Source organism: Camelus bactrianus, chromosome 16 (genome assembly GCF_048773025.1).
Source record: "Camelus bactrianus isolate YW-2024 breed Bactrian camel chromosome 16, ASM4877302v1, whole genome shotgun sequence".
Lineage (NCBI taxonomy): Eukaryota > Metazoa > Chordata > Mammalia > Artiodactyla > Camelidae > Camelus > Camelus bactrianus.
In genome coordinates this window covers 46,838,134-46,861,977 of record NC_133554.1, presented here as the reverse complement: position 1 = coordinate 46,861,977, position 23,844 = coordinate 46,838,134, and the positions used below count along the sequence as shown (strand labels likewise).

Genomic DNA, 23,844 nt, shown 5'->3' with positions numbered 1-23,844 from the left:
CTGTTTATTGTTCTCTCTCTAGAATCTTATGGGTCATGAGAGCATGATTTTCATCTGTCATATATTGCTGTCTCCTTAGCCCACAGAAAAATAACTGCACATAGTATGCACTCTATAATAAATATTTAGTAATTGAGTGAGCTGAGAGTCTGTGCAGAGTAGTGATTTCACACCTTAACTTTCTTTGTGGGGAAGCATCACACAGCTCCCTTCAGAGGATTGGTAGTTTTGTGACACTGGCCTCCTTTGACTGCTTTCCATTTTCCTTCTGCTTTTCCTTCCCTAGGCCCCAAAGGTAGTGGTGAGGATGAGATTTTGGATCTGTTCAGAGAAGACATCACCAGCCCCTTCTTCCAGGCTACAAGGTTGGCTTATCATCCCCACCCCTGGCATCCTCTATCAGTAGGAGGGAGTGGAGGAACTAAGCTTGTCAGAGACATGCCCTCAACTTGTTCCATCCCCAAATAGCTCAAAAGGGCAAAGTAGGGAGGAGTCCTAACACCATTTCTCAAAAAAGATGTTTCTTTTACCTCTTCATAAAGTTCCCAGCAATCACTAGGGTATGGGCTAGTTTTAAAAGCTTTTGGAGCTTTCTAGGAAGTTTTAATAGATAGATTTTTCATGGTAATATTTTAAGTAATATTTAATTTGTCTAAAGTCATAGAGTAATTTAAAATCTTTATTAAAAATGCATATATGTCCAAATTTATCAAATTTTACAATTTAAATATAGGCAGTTGATTGTCAGTCATTTCAATAAAGTTGTTTTTTAAAAGTCTTTATAGAAACATTTAATATTTGTAACTTTTTTTTTCTTTTTTAGTATCAGTAACCAAAACTTCAGTTTCATGCAAGAATGTTAGCATTTTCAGGAATTTTTTTTTGGCCAATTTCTCAATTTGCATATCACTTTAGTATGTTATTTCTAGCAAAATACATTTGTGATGTGGTTGCTTCTGTTGCTTTCAAGTAAATTTCTTATTTTACCTGATTTTTAGCATGTTCACTATTTTTTATTTGTTTGTTTTCTTTTTGGTCCTTTACAAATTTATTTTTCTGGTTAATGCATAGCACATCTGAGACTCGTTAGTAAGATCTATCATAGTAAGCCCTCTGGCCACCCTCATTTCTCTTTTGTAGCTTTGAATGGTCTTGCTCATTTTTGGTAAATCTTTCTGCAAAGTGCTACCAAATCAACATCCTAGTCACTCTTTGTTAGAAACCACAATTTCTGCACTTACATTTGGCAGAATTTTTCCCACTGCTTAGTTTTTTCAGGTAGTTTTGCATGTCATTTTCTATTTTGTCATATGCTTACATTTGTATTATCCTTTTTCCAATTCCTTAATGGCATATCAGTCTTAACTTTCATTTCTTCAACTCACATTTTAAACTTCAACATCTTTAAGGGTGTTAACATCTAACAAAAATAGCTATATAGTATAAAAGCTGTTTTTTAAACTATTTTTTGATCACTTAGTGACTTGAATTTTGGCAAATGAGCTTGCTCCACCTAACCTACTTCTTTATGTGAAAGGTGCTTTCCTAGGGAAGTGGAGAAGGCATTCCTTCTAATGGATGATTGCTTTGGCCCAGGTAGTTCATGGTTGTGGGACTGGGTTATAGAAACAGCAGGTTTGAACCTGACAAAAGGAGGAGAAGCCCCAGGTAGGCAGCCGTCTTCTTCTGAACCTGCATCTCTCGTTTGACTGCTTTTTAAACTTGGTTTCTGGACTCTCCAAATCTGCCATGTCCCTGTTCCCTCACGACTCATTCTCTCCCTTACCTGCTCTTTATCCCTGGGGTTGTCAATGCCTGACTCAGGGCAACTTGTTTATAAAGGCTAAATGGCTAGTTAGGATCAGTACAATCTTAACCAGAATTCGAAGAGCACATAGATTAAGGGTTAGACATCAGGAGTTAGTACTAAGTGAATCAACCTTGGCGGCCCATTAGAGTCAAGGTGAGAATAAGATCTGAGCTAGGGAGTAAACAAAAAATATCCAGGAATCCAGGTGGAAGGTTACAAATCAGTAAGTCCAAGAAAGGCTCAAGAAAGACACGGAACTCAAAGTTAACTCTATGGTTAAGCTGGTTTTAACCTTCTGCCCTGATGAGTTAACTCCTGATTGGGACCAACTTGGGACAGAGTTCTGGAGTAGGAAAGCAGAGGTAATTTTTCAGAGTTATTTCCTGAGCAGGCATTGTGTCTGCACTGTCCTGGAATTCACACTGGAGGGGGTATGTGGATAAAGACAGCCCCAAACAAAAGCCACAGCACAATATATTGAGGACTCTTACAGAAATTTAGTGCGAGTGCTATGGAAAACAGAAAAGAGAGCAATAAATTGACAATGGTAGTTGTAGGGTGGGGATAGGAAGTCACGGAAGATTCCGGAGGCAGTGACATTTGAGTTGGCCTTGAAGGATAAACAGACTCTTGCATAGCAGAGAACTGGGGAAGAGCACTTGTTCGTTTAATAAATATGTATCTAGTACTTTACTTTGTGCCAGGAGTAGTTCCAGATAGTGGGGATACAGCAGCAAACAAGACAAAGTCCCAGCCTTAGAGGGGCTTACATTCTAGTGACATCAGGCAGAAGAACCTCAACATGAAAGGCATGTTCAGGGAAGGGCAAGTTCAGTGTGGCTTGATGGAAGAATACATGGGATGTTGGTAGAAAATAAAATTAGAGAGGTAAGGAGGAGGACAGAGAATACAGAGCCAATTAGGCCATGTTTAGATACAGACTCTTCTGTAAGCTATTGGCTTTAAGCATTTTAGAAACAGTTTATGAACCCTTTCTGCCAAAGAAATCTTGCAAGATCATGTAACATAAAAAAAGCAATAAAAGTAGAGCTCCTTGGTTGAAACAGGGATGGGGGTGGGGGTGGGCAGCAGCACAGGGAGGGGGAGCAAGGAAGGAACTCCTAGCTCTGCCCTCTTACCTCACTGTCAACTCTCCTCAACAGCTCTGAGAAAGCCAGAGGACTATAGTGGGTTTAAAGCCCACTGCTGAAGATGATGGAGGGCACACAGACATCAGAAAATGGAGAGACGTGATCAGATTTGCTATCTGGGGATAAAATTGGCAGAGGAGATGGGGTAGAATGGCCCCCATCAGGGAAATAAGTTGGGTAGGTTTATGGAACAGATGCTGAGAACCTGATCTAAGATGGGTAGGGTGGATCCAAGAGAGATTTAGGAGGTAAAACCAGTAGAACTTGGTGACTAAGACCAAGGGGAGTAAGACAGGGAAGAGTGAAAGATGATTCCAAGAAAAAAGGTACTTAAGGCTTTCTCTGTTCTCTTTGCTTGGGTTGCAGGTACCCTGGGCATCTATTTGGGTCACTCCAACTTCTTTGGCTCTCAGTTACCTGCAAGACCAGTTTGAATGTCTCAGCAAGGCAGGGCTGGCCCTTTGCCATGTCTTCATGCCCTTAATCAAGGTAGATACAGGGGAGGAGACTCGGAAGGAGAACATTAAGATTCTGATTTCGGACAGATGGGTTTAAATAACCTACAGAGCATGTAGAAGGGAGTTGGAAATAGGTCTGAAGCTCAGGAGAGAGGTGGAGGTTGGAAATAAAGATTCAGGATCATCAGAAAGTAGACAGTAATTGAAGGGATGGGAGTAGATGAGTCTAACTGGGTAGGTCAGGCATAGAGAAAAGAGATGAAGATAGAGTGTCAGAAAACAAGCACATTTAGTGCCCGCGAGGAGAGTAAGGATAAGTCAGAGATTCCCGTGGGGGACCCTTCTCTTTCCTCTGTCTCAGTGGTCTGTTTTTCAGTTCTACCAGTAGCTCTGGGTCCAAATTCAAGAGCTAGGAGGTCACCTCTGGGAGGATCTGAAAAGTGACTAGCAAAAGGACTCTGAGACCACAAAGCCACCCAGGTCTCTGCATGTGCAGTAACCCTCCACCTTGCACGGGGAGAGAACAAATGGTAGGATTATGTCCCAGACCTCGGCTCCCGAGAGGCCAGGAGTGTCACCTGGGCTGTGGACCTGAAGCCCACTTCTATTTTTTTCTCCCAGTTTTCAGTTTTATTAGGTAAAATTGATACAATTTGACTGCATATTTACAATATATTGCATGTAAATGCTTATATACAATATACTGCACATTTAAAAAAATTTACATATATGTACTGTTCATTGTTCCTAAGAACAGTTTAGAGCTTTAGCTTTTTAAACTTACGTAGTTATCAAAGGAATAAAGCCAACTACAAAATAAGAATCAACAGAATACTGTAATCCAATCATAAAGGACAGTCAGATGTGCTTACACATATTCAAGGATTCAATCATCTAAGTTATAAATAATAAGTAGTTCATTTGTGTCCTTTTTTTTAGATTCCACATATAAGTGATATCATATGGCATTTTTGTTTCTCTTATTTCACCTAGAATGATGATCTCCAGGTCCATCCATGTTGCTGCCAATGGCATTATTTTATTCTTTTCTATGGCTGAGTAGCATTCCACAGCATACATATACCACATCTTCATGCAGTCATCTGCTGATGGACACTTGGGCCAACTCCATGTCCTGGCCATCACAAATAGTGCTGCTGTGAACATTGGGGTGCATGTACCCCGTTGAATTATATTTTTCTCCAGGTATATGCCCAGGAGTGGGACTGCTAGATCACATGTTAAGCCTATTCCTAGTTTTTTAAGGAATCTCCACACTGTCTTCCACAGTGGCTACACCAATTTACATTCCCACCAACGGTGTAGGAGGGTTCCTTTTTCTTCACACCCTCTCCAGCATTTATCATTTGTAAACTTTTTAATGATGGCCATTCTGGCTGGTGTGAGGCAATATCTCATTGTAATTTTGATTTGCATTTCTCAGTGATGTTGAGCATCTTTTCATGTGCTTGTTGGCCATCTGTCTGTCTTCTTTGGAGAAATGTCTCTTTAGGTCTTGTGCCCATTTTTTTGGTTGGATTGCTTGTTTTGTTGTTGTTGTTGTTTGATATTAAGGTGTATGAGCTGTTTGTATATTTTGGAAATTAATCCCTTGTTGGTTGCATCATTTGCAAATATTTTCTCCCTTTCTGTAGGTTGTCTTTTCATTTTATTGATGGTATCCTTAGCTGTGCTAAAGCCCACTTCTTGAACCCTGATATCTGCTCCCAATATTGGAAGTCTCTGCTCCAAGAGTTCTACCTGCTAGACTGTGTTGGCTATGAAAATATGTACGTTGAATACTGTGACCTCAATGTGCACATGGGAGAGGAGCTTCTTGTCTTACACTGATAATCCAGTAAAACTGTTTTCTTTGCCTAGCTCATCATAACTTCTTTTGCATAACCTCCTCCACAAAGTCTTCGCTAATCCCTTTCTCCCACTAACAGCCTCCTCTGGTTCCCCAAAGTACCTTGTGAATATATTTATCTTAGCAGTTGTCATATGAAGAAATGATCTATTTATGCATTTTCTTCTTTACTAGAATATGTTAGGGACTGGAGCATGGAAGATGTTCAGTAAATGCTTCTCAAATGGCAAATACAGTGTCTGCTGCTTTACTCTCCAGCCCTTCTGCTGCTCTGACTAGGCAGTGCCGTAGGCCTGCCCACCTCACCCCACCCCACCCCACCCCCGCCCCACCACCACATCCATGTGGGAGGTAAATGCATCAGCTGCCTGGATGCTCCATTTGGGACAGGTTCTCCTGGTATAATCCCAGAATTCTGCTATCGTGGTAGATGTTTCCCACCATGACCTGACTATCCACATTGTTTCTCTTGAAATTCCAACCTCCTGAGGGCCGTCCACACTGAGGAATGATCCTTTGCTCGCTTGCTCTAGGGCCATCTTGTTCCAAGGGCCTCCCTCTTGTGAACACTTTAGGGGCTATTTTCTCCACCAAACAACCAGGTGAGGAGCCAAAGAGCCCATGCTGGGAATTGTCCCTTTGCCTTTGGTTGTATTAAATACTTTATTATTAAACACTTTATTAAGTTCTTTCGTTCCATTTGGTCTCTTTGAGCCTCTGTAGATGCAACAGGGTCCTGAGGTTATAGGAAAGTCCCTCTTTTGAGACCACAGAAATTCTCAGAATGAAATTCTGAAAAGTGGTCACAGAGCAGAATAAGTATCAAGGGGAGAAGGGAGGAAGAGAAAAAGACATTCCAAGTTGAGGGAACAAAGGCATGGGAATGCTGCCTCCGTGACTGCAGGTCCTGTAGTTGGCTGCCCCATTAGGTCCTATGAGGACGCCAGTGGGCATGGCTTCCCCTCCCAGCATCTCTGTGGTTTCTTCAGCATTAATTTAGTGCTCTCTTTTCACAAGGTCCTGAATTGTCTCTAAGTGAGATCAGATCCACTCAGATCCACATCCTATTGAGTGACCACCAGTAGTATCTCCTTCCAACCAAAGTACTCCAGGAAACCTCTTCTGATTAATCAGGCCCTACCAATCAACCTCCTTTCCTCTGAGTCCCCATGGCACTTGCTTTTCAGTTTGAGCACTGTTTCTCTGCAAGTAATAATGGACCACAGGTAACAGAGAAATAACAGCTACTAATGAGAAATCATATATAGGGGGTAAGTGCCTGGATTGTGTATTCTGAAGCCAGATCAGAACCAGGTTTGAATCCCAGCACCATCGCAGTAAGAGCAGGCAAGTTACTAAATCTCTTTGCCTTGATTTTTAAAATAGAGGTAAAAGTAGTATTTATCTTATATTTGTTGTGAGGATTAAATGAGATAATATGTGTAGTAAATGCTTAATGTGTGTTAGCTATTCTCTGCCTACTGTCTAGGAAATCTTCCTTAATCTCCACCACGTCTTAGATATATCTATTTATCCCCCCTAATACCTTGAGGATATTTTATTGTAGCAATTAACTCATTGTTTACATTTTTTATCATTTTATCTCACTATGCCTGAAGATCATTCACTTGTTTACATATTTGTTGAGTAGACTGTAACAATGATTAAGAGACAAAATATGGACCCAAAATAATTGAAAACAGGTACTTAAATAAATACATGTAAATGCACGTTCATAGCAAAGCCACTGATAATAACCAAGAGGTGGAAACAGCCCAAATGTCCATCAATGGATAAATAGATAAGCAAATCATTGTCGGTACACACAGTGAATACTATTCAGCCATAAAAAGGAATGAAGTATTAATACATGCTGCAACATAAATGAACCTTGAAAACATCATGCTAAGCAAAAAAAGCCAGGCACAAAAGCCACATGTTATATGATCCCATTTATATGAAATAATTAGAATAGGTAAACCCACAGAGACACAACCAAAGTTGGTGGGTACCAGGGAGTAAGAGGAACAGGGAATGGAAAGCAACTGTTTAATGGGTTTAAGTGAACTGAATTGTGCACTTTAAAATGGTTAATTTCATGTTATGTGAATCTCACTTCAATAAAAAAAATTTAAAAAGAGGAAGTTCTTGCCTTCATAGAGTTTATATTTTAGTAATGGAGCCAGATCAAACAGTAAACAAGTGCACACATAAACAAGTAATTACATATTGTGATAATCACTTGGTAGGAAGTAAAATAAGGGTTGAGAGTGGAAAAGTTAAGCAAGAGCTGAGGGCAGAGGCTCTGAGGCCGGAAGAGGCTTAGCAGTTTGAGAAATTGCCAGGAGAAACTCTAGACTAATTCTTAGGCAAAGGCAGCAATTTAAAATGAGCCCGAGAGGTAAGCAGGAGCCAGGCCGTGCAAAACCTTGAGTCACGAGAGGGACTTTGATGTTCAATCTAAGAGCAATGGGGAGCTGGGGAGGGTTTGAAGCAAGGGATTAACAGGACCTGAATAACGGTTAACAGTTTTATCTGTTTTTAAGCACATTTAAATGTTTAAAATCTTTTCTAGAGTACAGGTTCTCTCAGAGGGGGTTTGTATCAGAATTACCTGTGAGGCCTTTTTAAAAATACAACTGGGAGCTGTTGCTGGGGGTGTGTGTGTGTGTATGTATGTATATGTAGCCAGGTGGCTTGGCAGGGATATTCTGGAATAGCTCTGCACGGGGTTTACCCCTACCACTTCCTCTGGAACAACTGTTGCTCTAGCAGCTTGAAAGGGTTGAAACGGACATTGACTGCATTATCATGAATTCATTACCCACTTTACAGGGGTGGGTAAGGGGCCTGGTTCAATGACAAAACAATTCTAGTGACCTATTCTCAGACTGGCAGATAACCCACTTTTAGGGAGAAAGAGGAGGGGGATCTCTGAGAAGAACAAGAGGCAGGAAAGCAGAAGCAGCAGCAACAACAGCAGGGTTTATCACTGGAGGAAAGATATCAGGAAGTACAGATGAACAGAAGTAAATTTCTAAAAACCGTTGCACTATAAACAGGATCTGGGGTGCTATGGTGCAAGACTTGGTTGGGGATGAAAACAAAGCAGAGGATTTGTATGGTGAAAAAATCTATCTCCGATACTCAAAAGTGTAGTCTGAGTAGCTTGTTAGAAATCCAGAATCCTGAGCCCTAACCCAGAACCTAGGCCTACTGAATCATAATCTGCATTTTTAACGAAAGCCTAGATGTTTCTTATGCTCTTTAGAGTTTAAGAAGCACCGGTATCACCTGGATAAAATTCTAGAATACCAGAGGGTAGGCTTCCTGGCACAGCTGAAGCGCTGTATTTTGAATACCTTCTGACACAGGACAGTGATTTCTGACAAGGTATTGAATTTTTGAAAAGTGCTATAAATCCTAGAGAAAGACCTTATTTAACTCCGGGAGGTTTCTCCTAATGCAGAATTCCTTCGCTTCGAAACACTTCCTGTGAAGTAAAGTACTAGGCTTCCTTAAAGAGAGGCAGAGGCATGTTCAAAATATGCGATAAGAACTCGGCGCTTGGCCAAGCCGACTCTTCACACAGCTGGATCGGGTCTGGAGCAGCCCTTGTCCTTTGGCAGCTCTGAGCCACCAGGATAGGCTTTTAAAGAAAGTCAAGTTGGCAGCTGTTCTATTCCAGAAAACAGCTCTAAATTGTCTTTAATGCTGAAAACGTAGAAGGGAGATTTGACAAAACTATTTTTAGGGAGCATGGACCGGAACCTCGGCGAGCCGGAGGAACAGGAAGAAGTGCTGCAACTACGGTTCACTGCTGAAGCCCTACGTGACCTTCTACCCCTGACCCCGCCCCATACTTCCGCCCCCGCCCCATCGGTGGAGGGCCAGCCCAAGGCTTGTGGGCGGGACTCTGGGTTCGGCAGTTAGGGGCGGTGTCTGTTGGGGGCGGGTCTCGCGAGGGGCGGGATTTGAGGAGGCATCCTCACATTGGGCGGCTGAGTATAGGTGGGGCCTAACGCTGGGCTGGGTTAGGCGGAGTTAGTTGCCGCCTCTGGGTAACTGGACCCGGGTGGCCAAACCTCCGGAGGCCCGGGGCGGCTGGCGGGCCCGTAGCAGATCCCGGATCCGGAATTTCCCGGGCAGGACCGGAATCAGGATCGGCTCTGCCTCAAACTGGGTTTGTGAGGAACTCGCGAACTTGGATTAGGAAATCCCGGAACCCGGATCAACAAACCCCAGAACCCGGAATTTAGATCGGAAAGTCCCGGAGCGCGGAGCGCGGAGCGAACTCAGCACGGAGCCCGGAATCCGGATCGCGACACCGCCGGACGGGACGGAGCGATGTCGGGCCGAGGCGCGGGCGGGTTCCCGCTGCCCCCGCTGAGCCCTGGCGGCGGCGCCGTTGCTGCAGCCCTGGGAGCGCCGCCTCCGCCAGCGGGACCCGGCATGCTGCCTGGACCGGCGCTTAGGGGGCCAGGGCCGACTGGAGGCGTGGTGGGCCCCGGGGCTGCAGCCTTCCGCCCCATGGGCCCCGCGGCACAGTACCAGGTGAGGAGGGCAGATAGGCGGGCGCCGCCGCGAGCACGCCTGGGGTAGGGGGCGAAGGGGGCCTCGAGTGAGGGCCCTGGGGCTGCCTCCTGGAAAGAAGGCACGGGGGCTCTGCATGCGGAGTTCACGGGGCACCGCGGAGGGCAAGGCCAGGGACCCTCGGGCTCTGCGAGGTGGTGGTGGAAGAGTTAAGGGAGAAGGTAAGAGTGACTCTGGGATAGAGAGTTTGAGGCAGTTGGGAGGGTCTGGGGTCTTGCTTGGAACAGGAATTCTGAGTGAGAGATGGAGTTGTTGGAGCTAGTGAGTTGTGAACGGTGGGTTGAGAAGTCTACTGTAGCTTTTCAGGTAAGGGGTCCTGGGAGGTGATGAGAAAGTTTTGCAAAAGGGCCCTCACTGAGACACCAGGGTTACCCTGCATTGGTCTTGGTCCTTCTCCAAGTTTGCTCTGTGTTTTTTCTAGTTGGGAACTGGCAGAGTTTTAGCGTGTCTGAGATGGCTCCCAGCTGCTGAGGAGGAGGAAGAAGGGCCTGGCTTCCCACAGCGCAGGAGGCAGAAGATAGGGCCAGGGAATTCCAGCCTGTGCAAGGGGGAGTCTACTCCTGCATCAGGCCCAGGGGCCTTCACGCAGGGATAACTCTGGGTTAGACCAGAGAGGGTGGTGGACAGGCCTGAGGAAGGAGAAAAGCCCAGCCCATTGTGGACAGACTGTTTTTGGCGTTCTGCCTGGTGTCATAGTGTCCAGGAGTTGATTAGTCTGGAGGAGCAGAGAGGCTCCACCGAGCTCTGCTGGTCTGGGGCTGGACCAGCCTGTAGAGAGCTGCTTCAGAGGGTTCTGTCCTGACCCCTATGGGGTTTGGCTTTGCAGAGGGCTTCTCAGGTTGCAGCTTCAAAGGCCACTGAGAGTCCGAGACTCTGTCCTTGGGGTCAGTGTGTGAGGAACTCCGTCTAACCCTGCTGGAGGGGCTTATCAGTCCTCCAGTGCATTGTTTCTGGTTGCCCCTGAATGCTTGGCAGTTGTGTCCATCCTTTTCCCACCTGTCTCCACTTTTAATTAGCTTTTAGGTTTTAACAATGCCGCGTCTCAGTCCTGTGTCTTAGCTCTTGACACTGGCTTCTTTCTAGTCTTAGGGAAGCTGGGACTCTCCTCTACCTCAGAGCTCCAGGTAGAGGCCCCAGAAATGGATTCGTATAGAGTAGGGTACACATATCTCCCCTGACCCCTCCGCCCTCACTTTGTAGAGATGCTTAACAGTAATTTTTCCCTCTTACTCCCCTTTCTCCCTCCTACCTCTAAAGTAACAAAAGGTCTGGGTATTGACAGAGACGGACCTGGTCCCAACGACTCCAACTGGGATCCATCATTCCCATCTTGCTCTCTCTCATGGGGATTCATGGGCCCAAGATGTCTCTGCATCTGTCATTCCCACCCTTGGGCCAGTTCACTGGGTCTTTGGCCTGGGACAGATCTAAGGAACATATAGGAACCTCTGCAGTTTCCTCAGCTTGCAACCTGTGGGAAATGTGGCCTGGAGAGAGCCCCTGAAAGGATGATTCCACAGCGATTTTCAGGGAGTGTCCTTGGGCCATGGCAAGGCTGAGCTGGCTGGCTGGGTAGCCCCAGGCTTCTAGGAGCAGGGACGCAAGGAAGGCACTGAGTATCTGCTCCCAGGGGCTTCTCATCTCCCTCCGCACCCTCCTCCTCTGGTCCCCAGCTTCTCATGGCTGTAGAGGTCGATGGGTGGTGGGGGGAGGCCCCAGTTCACTTTGGCTGAGTTCAAGAAGGATCCTGCTTGGCCTCTTTCCAAGTTCAGTTATGTGACTTCCAGGAGAAGGGATTTGAGATTTGAGGAGTGAGGGGGCGCCTCTCTGTTGGGATGCATGAGGTGAACTGGGAGAGCAAGGCTCTCAGGGCCCAAGTTGGGCAAATAGGGGAGCCTGTTAATAGGAGGGAAGCAGGGACCCCATCTCCTTGCTGTGGATCACAGTCTACTAAGGAGCTTAAAGAAAACAAAAAATAACAACCCCCCAAAAAACACAGATTGCTGGGTTCACTCCAGAAAGTTGAAAATATTTTCTGCATATGCAGGGCTTTCTTCTCTCCTCCTAAGTCCTTAGGTCCAGCCACCAGGAGCACCAGGGCCACAGGCTCTGGGCCAGGGCAGAGTGTGCTCTCTGGAGGCGGCAGCCTCCCGCCCCTGCTGTCCCTGGTGGTGGAGAGAGAATCCAGCTGGGGATGTGGGCTGCTGCTGGGCTGAGGGAGAGGAGGTTGCTGCTTGCTTCTGAGGCTCAGGGCACAGAGCTAGGCCTGCCCAGCCCTGCTGCAGGTCGGGGGTTAGGGAGCCCAAGAGTTTGGGGATATTTTTGTTTTTTTTTTTTCTTTTTTTTTTTTTTTTTTAACTCTTGGGTTGTTTTTTAGAAGAGGAGGAGTTACTGGTGCTTCAGAGCCCAGGTGTGGAGCTTGGCAGGGCCGAGCTGGGACTTCATGAACTGTAAGCAGCCTTTCCCTGGGCCCCTTCCCCCTCGGGAGAAGCCTGGGGCCCTGGGCGAGCTGGCGCTCCGCGCTTGGGAAGTCTGGAGCAGATGTCTGGAGGGGCCTCTTCCCGGCCTGCCGCCTGGTTTGGGGACTTCCTGTTCCGGGAGCACCTGCCTAGGCGGAGTCAGTGTTGCCGAGGTTTTGTGAGCCGCCTAGCAAGGAGGCCCTTGCTCCCACTCTGCAGGTCCCCGCTTCAGTTTTTCCTTCCCTTCAGCTCAGGAGCTGTCGGCAGAAACTAAAGCCCAGGGTGCTTGGCGCTGGGCTTACATCTGTGGCCACCCTGAGTGTTTTTTTTATCATCTCTGGCTGTGGCTCATTAAGGCAGAGAAACAGACTGTCTTTCGCCTCTCAGCAGCTCAGCTGAATCTCTTCCTGATGAGGAGAGACTTGTGGCAGGACTCCAAAAGTCTCAGAGCCCCCCATGTTTAACCCCATCCTCTCAAACGCCTCCTTCCCACCCTACTCCTTTCCCCTTCCCCACATCTTTGGGGCTTGTTTCTCTCCATCTCTGCATCTGGTCAAGAATCTGACCCTCCTTGGTGAGAACATGGGTTTAGGGCTAGATGAAGAGGTGGAGTGGGAATCTCATCTCTGTGAGGCTGGACTGGGGGCGGGGGTCCTTTGATTTGGTGTGAGTCCCCACCCAGCCTGGCTTGGTTGGCTGATTGTGCTGGTTGCATAATCTGGGCCCTGGGGCCAGCCCTGTGAAGCTGCCAGGGACAGTGTGTGCAAGGCAGAGCTGCCAAACAGGCCTTACAGGCAGCAGCCATGGGGAAGGGGGGTGGGGGTTACTCCCAGATGGGCTCCACAGAAATGTTGGGGGCTGGACCTCAATGGGAAATCCTGCAGGCTTCTAAAGAAGCCGCCTCTCACCCAGATTCCTCTGCTGACCCTAAGGCTTTGGTCCTTGCATCCCAGGATAATCTAATCTCCGTTCTCCAGTCTGGCATTGCCAGGGCTACGCTGAGCCCAGACCAGCCCCAGCTGCCAGGTGGTGTGTGGACCACGGGCAGAGTCCAGGTGCCAGCTGCTCTCTCTCCCTCCAACCACTCAGGAGCCACAGCTTCCCCTTTGGGATCTTCCGGCGTAGGGATTGGGGGCCAGGCAGCAGGGAGGTGAGAAAAGGGTCCACTTCCGGGTTGTGAGCATGGGCCATATGGTGACCAGATGGTCTCTGTACTCTGCCTGAGGCCCCCCCCACCAGTTGGGACGTGCTCCAAGGCCTCCTGTTGCAGCTTGCTCACCTGGGGTGCCACTGCCTGGTGGGCTTGCCAGCCCATTGGACTGCCTTTCTCCCCTCAGTCACACCACCAGGCTGGCGACAGGGGATGGACATTGGGGCTGTGCCCGTCAGCCTGCTCATATCACACTGCACCCCACCGCCTGGCTGTGACACTTTCCCCAGGCCTCGTATGCTGCGCTTCTCCCTCCAGTTGGGAGAAAGAGAGGGATGGGAGTGCTTGGTGGAAACATCTGAGAGCCTCCAGAGTGCCTAGAAGCCGGCTGTTCCCCAGGAGCAGGGGCACAGTCTGCTAGGGTTGGAAGGTGGTTGGAAGGTGGTTGGAAGGTGGCGATGGGCCCTGAGAAACTCCCATGGGCCCTTCTCTCTGCGGGCAGGATTCTCCTCCCACCCCCTGGGCTCTGCAGGCCTCATTCGCTGGCACAGCTGCCAGGGCGGTTGAAGGGGGCGGGGCAGGTGTGGTTTACACTTCTGCTCTCGAGTGCCTGCTCCCCTTTGTTCCTGGCACTCCTGCCTGGGCTCTGGCGTGCCGCTCAGGGCTGGACCCGGCCGAGGAGAGGGATGGAGGGAATGAGTTATGGGCCCCGTAGGGCCCTGCCGCTGACCTATGTACCCCCATTGGCTCACTTCCCTCAGCGGCCTGGCATGTCACCAGGGAGCCGGATGCCCATGGCTGGCTTGCAGGTGGGACCCCCTGCCGGCTCCCCATTTGGCACAGCTGCTCCACTTCGACCTGGCATGCCACCCACCATGATGGACCCATTCCGAAAACGCCTGCTTGTGCCCCAGGCCCAGCCCCCGATGCCTGCCCAGCGCCGGGGGTAAGACCATCCTGTTTCTTCTACCCTACTTAGCACAGCTCTAGTGGAACAGAGGGTTTCCTTCTGTCCTAAGAGCTGTGATGACTGAGGAAGTCTCCTGGTTCTCTTGGGGGAAGGTCCTGGGGACTGGAGAGGTAGATGGGGCTGGGGGGAGGTCCTTTGGACCATTGACCTCTTAAGGGGTTTCTGTCCTCCCAGGTTAAAGAGGAGGAAGATGGCAGATAAAGTTCTACCTCAGCGAGTGAGTATGTTGGGAGGGGGCCCAGGAGGCCCACCCAGTGGCTGGTCAGCTTGGGGTGGAAGGAAGGGAGGAAGGAGCCAGAGTTACAGCTGAAACAAGCTGATGAATAAATTCCTTCTCCCTTCCTCCAGATTCGGGAGCTTGTCCCAGAGTCTCAGGCGTACATGGATCTCTTGGCTTTTGAGCGGAAGCTGGACCAGACCATTGCTCGAAAGCGGATGGAGATCCAGGAGGCCATCAAAAAGCCTCTGACGGTGTGTGCAGACCTGGCCGCTACTGGGCCTTCCCAAGCTTCTCTGCCTCTCCCTGGCCTGGTTTTCAGGGGCTGAGTGAGGATCTGTGATGGGCTAGAGCAGGATTAATCACACTGCAGGATACTGCCCATCGAGCACGAACTCAGTGTAAAGTGGTAGGGCCAGCGTGTTTTAATGAAATATAAAATAGTAGAGATTATAATAATTCCTCACAATAGTACTTACCATAGTGGCAAAGAAATTATTTTATGACATTTTTGTTTCAGATATAAATATGTGTGTGTGTGTGGATCCTGGATCATGATTTAAAATGTAAATATTATAGATCATGGTCAGAAGTTTGAAAGGCAAAACTAGAGCGTAGATAAGGATAGTTCGTATCTTCTTCCCCATCCCTAGAGAAGTTTTCCTTTCTTTTTTTTCCTCTTTCTTTTTAAAAAATAGTAATGTAGAACAGTCCCTTGAATGGTGAAGGCTTTCCAGGAGATGATATTTTGGGGCCATGGTGGGTGTTTCAGTTTCATTTAAAATATGAGCCAGAAGCTTCTGATTTGCCTGATAGCACCCTGTTTGTACCTCTGTCACACCACTGATCCCCTGTTGTTGGAACTGTTGGTAGTACATCTGTCTGTCTCCCCTATAAAATTGTGAGTTCATTGAAGACCAGGACTGGGATTTCCTACTCCTGATTCCAGCGCCTAACAAGGGGCCTGGCCCACAGTCACTGTGTTGATTGCCGAATGACTTTGGTTGGGAAGATTGGGTGGCATTGTTTTCCAACACGTTGGTCCGCCTCCAGCTAATCAGTTGTCTTTCCCTTTAGCAAAAACGAAAGCTGCGGATCTATATTTCCAATACATTCAGTCCCAGCAAGGCAGAAGGTGATGGTGCAGGAACCGCAGGGACCCCTGGGGGAACCCCAGCAGGGGACAAGGTGGCTTCTTGGGAACTCCGAGTAGAGGGAAAACTGCTTGATGACGTGAGTTGGGGAAGGAGGTGTCTGAAGGGGAGGTGGCCTTTGTGGGTTTCAGACTTGGGCCAGACACCTGGGCACTTCCGGGGAAGTCCTGCCTGAGGGGGACGACTCTGCCAGAGTTCTTGCTCAGCACGGCTCCAGGCTAGTAAGAGGTTGGAGATTTGTATGGTTATTACAACAGTTTTCCTGCAGATGGCAGTAAAGTGTCCCGAGGAAGGGGTACCCCTTTCTCATTCAGGGTCCTCTATTGGCTGGCAGTGGGCTGCATAGAGCCCTTTCCCTGCCTCCAGTCTCTCACTTTTCCCTGCTTCCTTCAGGGCCCAGGAATCCTCAGTGCCCTGAGCTTAAGGGCTGAAACAATATTCCTCTGTTTTGGGTTTAATATAGCTTAAGCTTGAGAGCTCAGCAGCACCCCCATCTCACACCCTTTGTATCCGCAGCCCAGCAAACAGAAGAGGAAGTTTTCTTCGTTCTTTAAGAGCCTCGTCATTGAGCTGGACAAGGAACTGTACGGGCCTGACAACCACCTGGTGGAGGTGAGAGTGGGTCTGAGGTTCTGGTGCACAGGCTGACCTGCTAGGTGGGCAGAGAAATGGCCTTGGTCCCCTTGCAGGGCCACATGTGCATGCTCTTCTCCCCTCCTCCCTGCCAGTGGCACCGGATGCCCACCACCCAGGAGACAGATGGCTTCCAGGTAAAACGGCCCGGAGACCTCAACGTCAAATGCACTCTCCTGCTCATGCTGGATCATCAGGTGACATGCCCTGGGGCTATGTCTGGGGTCATAGGGATGCCCTTCTAGGGGACAGGAGCAGGTTCCTATTGTAAACCCTTCCCATCCCTGCCCTATTCTCCCACTTTGATTTTTCACAAGAACCCCTCCTCTGATCCCCTCTGTCCATTCCCAGCCTCCCCAGTACAAGTTGGACCCCCGACTGGCAAGGCTGCTGGGGGTGCACACGCAGACGAGGGCTGCCATCATGCAGGCCCTGTGGCTTTACATCAAACACAACCAGCTGCAGGATGGCCACGAGCGCGAGTACATCAATTGCAACCGTTACTTCCGCCAGGTTAGCTGGGATGCCACCCCACTCTAGTCTCGCAGCCCCTGCCTTGCCTGCTGCTCCAGAGCCCCACTGGCCAGTCCTTGGCCACCTTCTCCTCATGGACCCTGGGACTCTGGGTCCACTTCCCTTTATGCCCTCAGAGGCATCACCAACCCTCTGGTGCCCTCTCCAGATCTTCAGTTGTGGCCGACTCCGTTTCTCTGAGATTCCTATGAAGCTGGCTGGGTTGCTGCAGCATCCAGACCCCATTGTCATCAACCATGTCATTAGGTAAGTGGGAAGTGGGGGATGGGAGGGCTCATCTAAGAGCAGTTTACCTTTGGCTGATGTAAAGCCAGAGAGAAGCAGCAGGTTTGGTTGCTTGCTCCCAGAGTGTGTGCATTTGGCCCTGGTGGGCGGGACGGAGACGGCTGTGTGCTCACCTTTCTCACCCTGTCCTGCCTTGTATCTGTAGTGTGGACCCCAATGACCAGAAGAAGACAGCCTGTTATGACATTGATGTGGAGGTGGATGACCCGCTCAAGGCCCAGATGAGCAATTTCCTGGCCTCTACCACCAATCAGCAGGAGATTGCCTCCCTTGATGTCAAGGTGGGTCCTCTACCTCCCAGCCTCCTCTGGGGCCCAAGATGGGGATGGGCAGGCTCTGTCGGTTATTTGCATTCTTGTAGCACCTTGGAAAGTGATCTTCATCTGAGTTCTTTGGGGTTAGGCCTAGAAACAGACTCCCTAGGGGTGGGGACCAGTCTGACACATGCACCCTTTCCCCAGATCCATGAGACCATTGAGTCCATCAACCAGCTGAAGACTCAGAGGGATTTCATGCTCAGTTTCAGCACTGACCCTCAGGACTTCATCCAGGAATGGCTCCGTTCCCAGCGCCGAGACCTCAAGGTGTGGTCCTCTTTCTGGAGGTTGAGCCCATGTTAAGCTCTGGATGGTTTTACCCCCATCACTATGCTTCTGGTTCCAGGGGCAGATCAGCTCAGGTGGGTATCATGCTAAAGCTTTCCTCCTGGCTCTCTGCAGATCATCACTGATGTGATTGGGAATCCCGAGGAGGAGAGACGAGCTGCTTTCTACCACCAGCCGTGGGCCCAGGAAGCAGTGGGGAGACACATCTTTGCCAAGGTGAGGCAGCTCTGCCCTGCCTGCTGGCCTGTGGTTGTGAGCTGCTACACACGGGAGGGGCAGGGTGAGCTGCTGGCCACAGCGGGCAGGAGACAGGCCTGAGCCGCTGGTCTCTCCTCCTCCAGGTGCAGCAGCGAAGGCAGGAACTGGAACAGGTGCTGGGAATCCGCCTGACCTAACTGCTCAGGGATCCTTTCCTCTCTCCAGGCCCTGGAGCCACCCCCTCCTCCGCCCGGAAGGGGACCACCCTCTAGGGTGCAGACGCGTAGGATAAGGAGCGGGCTGAGGATGTCTCCTGTCACCCGCTGCTCCCCGGCTTTAGCTTCATAAATGTAGTGATAGGATTCCTTGTTGCTTGTCCCCAGAGCCTTACTTACTGACCCACTTCACACGTTGGCTTTAGTTGGGTTCACATCAGAGGCCTCCTCGCCCCGGGCAGGCAGGCCCAAGTAGGGCCTGGAGGCTGTGCTCTGACATAGTAACCGAGACCTTTCAGAACCAAAGGCCGCTGGCTTTGCTTGTTTACAGACCCCCTTGGGGCGAGTGTCAGCACTGGCTCTGGGGAGCTGGGCGAGGAAGAGGGGCACAGCTCCCTCTTTTCCCAGCCCTTCTAAACCAAAGTTCTTTGCCATTCCTACCAGCCCAGCCTAGCTGCTGGTTTTTTCCTTTCCTTTGGGTATTTGCACTATTTGTGGAGCAGGTTTTTCTATGCGGGAGCCACTTTTTTTGTACGGGGGGGTAAGTTGGGGTTTTTTAGGGAGCCCTAATCGGTGCCTCCTCCTTTCTTTTCTTTCCTCAATCTATGCAAGCGGCTCTGGCCGCCATCATCTCCTGGGATGCCAGAGGGCTGCCACCCCAGCACTTGGGCCCAGGGGTAACGCCTCCTCGAGGGAGTGTACACACTAGTCCTCCAGCAGGGCCTGAGGTGTGGGTGTGCGCGCTTGGTGGAGAGCAGGGGGAGGCGAAGCAGGAAGGTGGGGAGGACTGTTGTTGCCCTTTGGAGCTCGGAAAGGAGGGTGGGCCTAAGGCTTGGCAAGTGCCACTTCTGGCAGGTTTGGAAATTTCCAAATAAACCTTTGTTTATTGGTGGTACCCAGACCTGGTCACTGAACAGTGCGGCCACTCATTAACAGACTCAAGTCCTCAAGGGCTTGTCCTGCAGAGCTTTATTTGAGGGATCCACACTAGGGACACCCGCCTCACTTCCACAGCTTCTTGATAGACATGTTTTTCTCACTGTCCTTCTGCATGACCTGGAGAGAGACAACATTTGAGTTAGAAACTGGGTGAACACGTACCCTATCCCCACTGCTCCAGAGCTATCATCAGCAAAGGCAGAAAGATGGAGGCCTGTACCTTGGCTACTGCCATCTCAAAGTCCTCCTGGGTGACATGGACTCGCCGTTCTCGCAGAGCGTACATACCGGCTTCGGTGCACACGCCCTGCGCGGGGAAAGGAAGACAGGTGCTGCTGCAGTGCCCTTGAACCCAGAGCTTCCTGCCTCTGCCCCTCTCTCCCTGGGCACTCCAATTACCTTCACTTCAGCCCCTGACGCTCCCGGCATGAGCTCTGCAATTTTTCTCAGGTTGATCCCCCGGGTCAGGTTCATTTTCCGAGAGTGGATCTTCAAGATGTCCAGCCGGGCCTAGATACGGGAGAGAACAGCCTGAGCCCACAGCCTACCCCCAGAGCCAGAGCCACTCCCCAGCACTACCCATCACAAACCTCTTCGTTAGGGGGAGGGAATTCAATTTTTCTGTCGATGCGCCCTGGGCGAAGCAGTGCTGAGTCCAGGATATCAATCCTATTAGTGGCCATGATGACCTGAGTAGACAGAACGGGTGGCATCAGCTAAGCCCTTCCTGAGGCTGCACCTCACCCAGGGCTTTCCTTTGGCTCACCCCACGGCCAACCCCACCTCACCTTGATATTCTTGGTGGCCTCAAAGCCATCCAGCTGGTTGAGCAGCTCCAGCATCGTGCGCTGGACCTCACTGTCTCCTCCGGAGCCCCCCTCCAACCGTGAGGAGCCGATGGAGTCGATTTCATCCATGAAGATGATGGACGGAGCGTGTTCGCGGGCCATGACAAACAGCTCCCTCACCATCCTTGCCCCTGTGCAGAGGCCAAGCTGGCATCAAAGAGCTGATGAGCTCCCTACCCTCGCCTCCACCCCTCTATTCCAGCTTTAGTTGTGGTGTTTCTGGCCACAGTTACCTTCCCCGATGAATTTCTGTACCAATTCAGAGCCAGAGACACGAATAAAGGTACAGTCTGTATGATGAGCCACAGCCCGGGCTAACAGCGTCTTCCCAGTGCCTGGGGGTCCGTACAGAAGCACTCCCTAGAGAGCAACAGCACGACTCAGGGCAGAAAGCCAGCCCCATGTCTCACTCACTGAACGTTTACTGGGTTTGCACTGTGCTAGATAGATCCTGTGCTAGACACTAGAGACACAAAAAGTGAGCATCAAGGTCCCTTCTGGAGCATATACCCAAACCACTTCAGTGCTCTGGCACCATCTGCATGGGAAGGGCCAGCTTAAGTAGGCTCCTGTCAATCCCAACATCTCCCCGACCTTGCCCCCCACATTCAGTTCTGCCCCAGCCAGGAGACATATGGCAACAGCATAGCCTCCTCCACAGAAGCCCTGCTCACCTTGGGCTGTGCGATGCCTAGCGCTTCAAAGAGCTCAGGATGCTTAACGGGCAGCTCGATCACTTCTTTGATCTCCTTGATCTGCTTGTCGAGCCCACCAATCATCTCATAAGTTGAATCTGGCACCTTCTCCACCATCATCAGTGACACTAGTGGGTCTACCTTGTTAGGCAGGATCTTGTGCAGAGTGTAGCTGTCATTTCTGAGGGCTACCCGGCAATTGGGTGTCACCTGGGTGAGGGGAGAGAGTTTGAGGAAGTGGTGTGGTGAGAGCTGACCCCCACCTCCCACCTCACCTGCAGCACTCACGTCATTGATGTCGATGTTCTTGTCCACATCTACGACAAACTTGCCCTCGGGATGTACCTAGAGAAACAAGGGCTCATGACCTTCCCTGACAGCCACTGAATCACCAACCTCACCCAGGAAGACCCATGAGTCTTATTACAATAAAATGACAGAACAGTGTCCTCACTGCACATAGTATGGCAATGCAGTGGGCAGTGGGCTGGCCCCTAGGGTCATACTGTCTTTACCTTAACCAACACTTTCTTCTTATCCATGGCCCGGACCACTTCCCCCACATAGGAGCCCTGTTCCTGCAGCAGCTGGAGCTCTTCCCGCAGCAGGCGAACTGGATGGGAAACAGACATAGTGGTCACCCAGACACTTTGGTGTCCCCTCGCCCATGACTAAATTCAACATGTGTGAACAAAGCGCCGTTTTAAAGTTCTGAAGGGAAAGCCTCAAAAAAGTAAAAAATTCATGTTTTAAAAGAGATTACGATGGGGCTTGGGAGAGAGATGTGCATGTGAACAACTATGTGACGAGTGCAAAGCATCCCCTTCTACTGGGAGAAAATAGTAAGCACCAAATGTGAAGACTCACTTCAGGAAGACTGAACAGCCAGACCTCAGACAAAGTGCCCACACGGAGCCATCCCATCTCTCCCCCCTCACCTTTTGCATTAAGCTCATTCCTCTGTGCCTGCAGCCTCCGGAGATTTTGGCTCTTATCATTCACAATCAGCTGCAGAGGACAAGAAGCAAAGGGGTGAAAACAGTAGGAGGTTAAAATGTTGGCCAAGACCCTCATAGGCTGGTATGAGTTGAGTGAGGAAAGAGTACAGGGCACCTGCATGTTTCAGATTCTCCAATATTGATCCTAATGACCCTGTACTGTCCTCCAAGAGTCTCTCTGGAGCGTAGGACAACCATCAAAAAACAGCTGCTTGTCTAATACTGGTCCAGGAATAACAAACTCTAACTAAGAAGAGTTAATAGCTGGCTCATACAGTCAGTCTCACAAAGTGGTAACATGGTAGAGTGGGAAGATCTCTGAGTTAGAAGCCTAAGTTCTAGCCCCACTGCTGGCAATTAACAGCTGGGTAAGGCTAATGAAAGCCATTTAAAAGGTCTACATCTATTACCAAACTGCCAGTGGGTCCAGCATCTCCTACCCTGTCTCTTCTCAGGACTAACGTGAAGAACAAATGAAAGCACACGTAAAACATTTCAAAAATGACAGACCAAATACAATATCTGCAAATGTGACTGGAGTTCAGAATTTTTCGTTGTGGCTCTCTGCCATTCAATTTATATTATTATTCTCATTTCTGTGGTCCCTGCTCCCTCTTTAGGCTAGAGCACTGGGTTGTCCAGTTCTTCATTCAGTCCCATGGAATCAGCATTGTCCAGACTCCTCAGTTCTGTCTTTCCTCACTATGCCTCAACCTGTCTCTGATAAATTTCATCTCCTGAGCCTGTGTTCCCTTTTGTAAGAAAGCCCTTCATTCAGGCTTCTTCCAAAAGGTATGGCCTTGGGCTGGGGTACCTTTCTTGTTAAATCTGACTCTTGAAGATGTTTAACAAACTGAGTATTGGTTACCTTCAAATGGACGGGACTTAAGGGGAACAAGAGACTGATAACTTCATGTACTTTACATTGTTGGCCTGTTTCTTCTTTCACTGAGCCACCAGTGGAACTATATGGATTTGAGAAATCTGCTTCGTCAATCCTACATCCCCTTCTAGCTCCCTCTGGACCTTTGGAGTCCATTCTCACCTGGAGTTCTTCAATCTTGGACAGATAGTATTGGCGGAGTCCACTGCCTGCCTTCCCCTCTTCCAGCTCCATCTGAAGACACAGTGTAACTATTACACAACAGGCTAAACATCGAAGGTAAAAAGCTACTTCCAGCTTGGACTATGAAGACTTAATAAAACTTGAGTTCTAACCCCTCACTCCATCTCTTCAGAACCCTCCATTTCCCCATGACTAAACTAAAAGCAGAATGAGAATGCCTCCTACATCTTAAGACTATCAGGAGATCAAGAGACGACACACACGGGAACGCTATACAAACCCGAGGCGTTATTACTACAGGAGGAGCCAGCAAGAAGGACGGGTGCCCTGACTCCAGCGACTCGCGAAAGGGCCGGTTCCCGCTCCCCCGGCTCCTCTCACTCCGCTTCCACCGGGTCCTTCACTCCTGGCTCTGCCCTGACCCGCCGGGGGCGGCGCTGACAAAGCAGATCCGGTCCCAGGCAGGGCCCAGTCTGCATTGGTCCACCCACCCCCAACTCCCCAGACTCTGTTGCGCCGGCCGACTGCCCACTTTGGATCACACTTGTTCCGCATCAAGTCCCGGTTCCCATCCCGGCCGCCGCCACCGCCATACCTGCTCTGGTCCGTCAAGCGCCATCTTCCCTCTTCCGATATGACCGCCGGCATCAAAGTCTCCTTGGCGCGCAGGCGCAGAATCAGGGGCTTGGGGCCCGAAGACAAGGACAGAGAACAGTTCCGGGTCAATGTGCGGGGAGAAGACAGACGATAACAAATAACAGGGACCATGAGAAGAGGAGGGCTAGGGGAGGTCAGGAGATTTGGAAGGGGATGAAGAGGGCACGAAACTCCTAAATGTTACTGTCTAGAAACTCGGTTTTGGTTAAAGTAACCTTCTTTCCTGGTGCCAGCTTCCAACTTACAGAACCTGGGGACAAAGTGTAGAGAAAAATTTGTGGCCACGCTCAAGATGGCGGAAAACTTGGCGTCCTGGACGCAAGAGACGCAAGCGGAAGC

The 23,844-nt window shown here is 49.7% G+C and overlaps 2 protein-coding genes across 4 annotated transcripts; one reads left to right on the top strand and one right to left on the bottom strand.

The window, feature by feature from the left end:
* The first annotated feature begins 9,302 nt into the window (after positions 1 to 9,302).
* Positions 9,303 to 19,197, top strand: SMARCD2 (SWI/SNF related BAF chromatin remodeling complex subunit D2). 2 transcript variants are annotated; one of them, XM_074343465.1, is made up of 13 exons: positions 9,303 to 9,843; positions 14,253 to 14,437; positions 14,636 to 14,678; positions 14,810 to 14,932; positions 15,756 to 15,911; positions 16,349 to 16,444; positions 16,561 to 16,662; positions 16,817 to 16,978; positions 17,148 to 17,245; positions 17,430 to 17,565; positions 17,746 to 17,868; positions 18,004 to 18,105; positions 18,231 to 19,197. In XM_074343465.1, exons 1-13 carry the CDS (start codon positions 9,637 to 9,639, stop codon positions 18,282 to 18,284), a joined length of 1,587 nt encoding a protein of 528 aa, XP_074199566.1. In that variant the 5' UTR covers positions 9,303 to 9,636; the 3' UTR covers positions 18,285 to 19,197. The 2 variants fall into 2 exon arrangements, with proteins under 2 accessions (XP_074199566.1, XP_074199567.1); XM_074343466.1 differs by lacking the exon at positions 9,303 to 9,843 and adding an exon at positions 13,467 to 13,491.
* A 51-nt stretch (positions 19,198 to 19,248) lies between these two features.
* Positions 19,249 to 23,714, bottom strand: PSMC5 (proteasome 26S subunit, ATPase 5). 2 transcript variants are annotated; one of them, XM_074343470.1, is made up of 12 exons: positions 23,444 to 23,714; positions 22,828 to 22,899; positions 21,723 to 21,792; positions 21,300 to 21,397; positions 21,073 to 21,129; positions 20,764 to 20,994; positions 20,323 to 20,449; positions 20,030 to 20,220; positions 19,832 to 19,930; positions 19,641 to 19,751; positions 19,462 to 19,548; positions 19,249 to 19,358 (listed from the first exon to the last, which is right to left on the bottom strand). In XM_074343470.1, exons 1-12 carry the CDS (start codon positions 23,465 to 23,467, stop codon positions 19,305 to 19,307), a joined length of 1,221 nt encoding a protein of 406 aa, XP_074199571.1. In that variant the 5' UTR covers positions 23,468 to 23,714; the 3' UTR covers positions 19,249 to 19,304. The 2 variants fall into 2 exon arrangements, with proteins under 2 accessions (XP_074199571.1, XP_010954286.1); XM_010955984.3 differs by lacking the exon at positions 23,444 to 23,714 and adding an exon at positions 23,129 to 23,313.
* Between the last annotated feature and the right edge of the window lie 130 nt (positions 23,715 to 23,844).

Coding starts and splice junctions, on each gene's coding strand:
- PSMC5 (XM_074343470.1), bottom strand. CDS start 23,467: ATGGCGCTTGACGGACCAGAGCAG. Junction 19,752..19,831: donor TCCCTCCCCCTAACGAAGAG/GTTTGTGATGGG, acceptor TCCCGTATCTAG/GCCCGGCTGGACATCTTGAA. Junction 19,359..19,461: donor TTGAGATGGCAGTAGCCAAG/GTACAGGCCTCC, acceptor GTCTCTCTCCAG/GTCATGCAGAAGGACAGTGA.
- SMARCD2 (XM_074343465.1), top strand. CDS start 9,637: ATGTCGGGCCGAGGCGCGGGCGGGTTCCCGCTGCCCCCGCTGAGCCCT. Junction 14,438..14,635: donor ATGCCTGCCCAGCGCCGGGG/GTAAGACCATCC, acceptor CTGTCCTCCCAG/GTTAAAGAGGAGGAAGATGG. Junction 17,869..18,003: donor CCCAGCGCCGAGACCTCAAG/GTGTGGTCCTCT, acceptor GGCTCTCTGCAG/ATCATCACTGATGTGATTGG.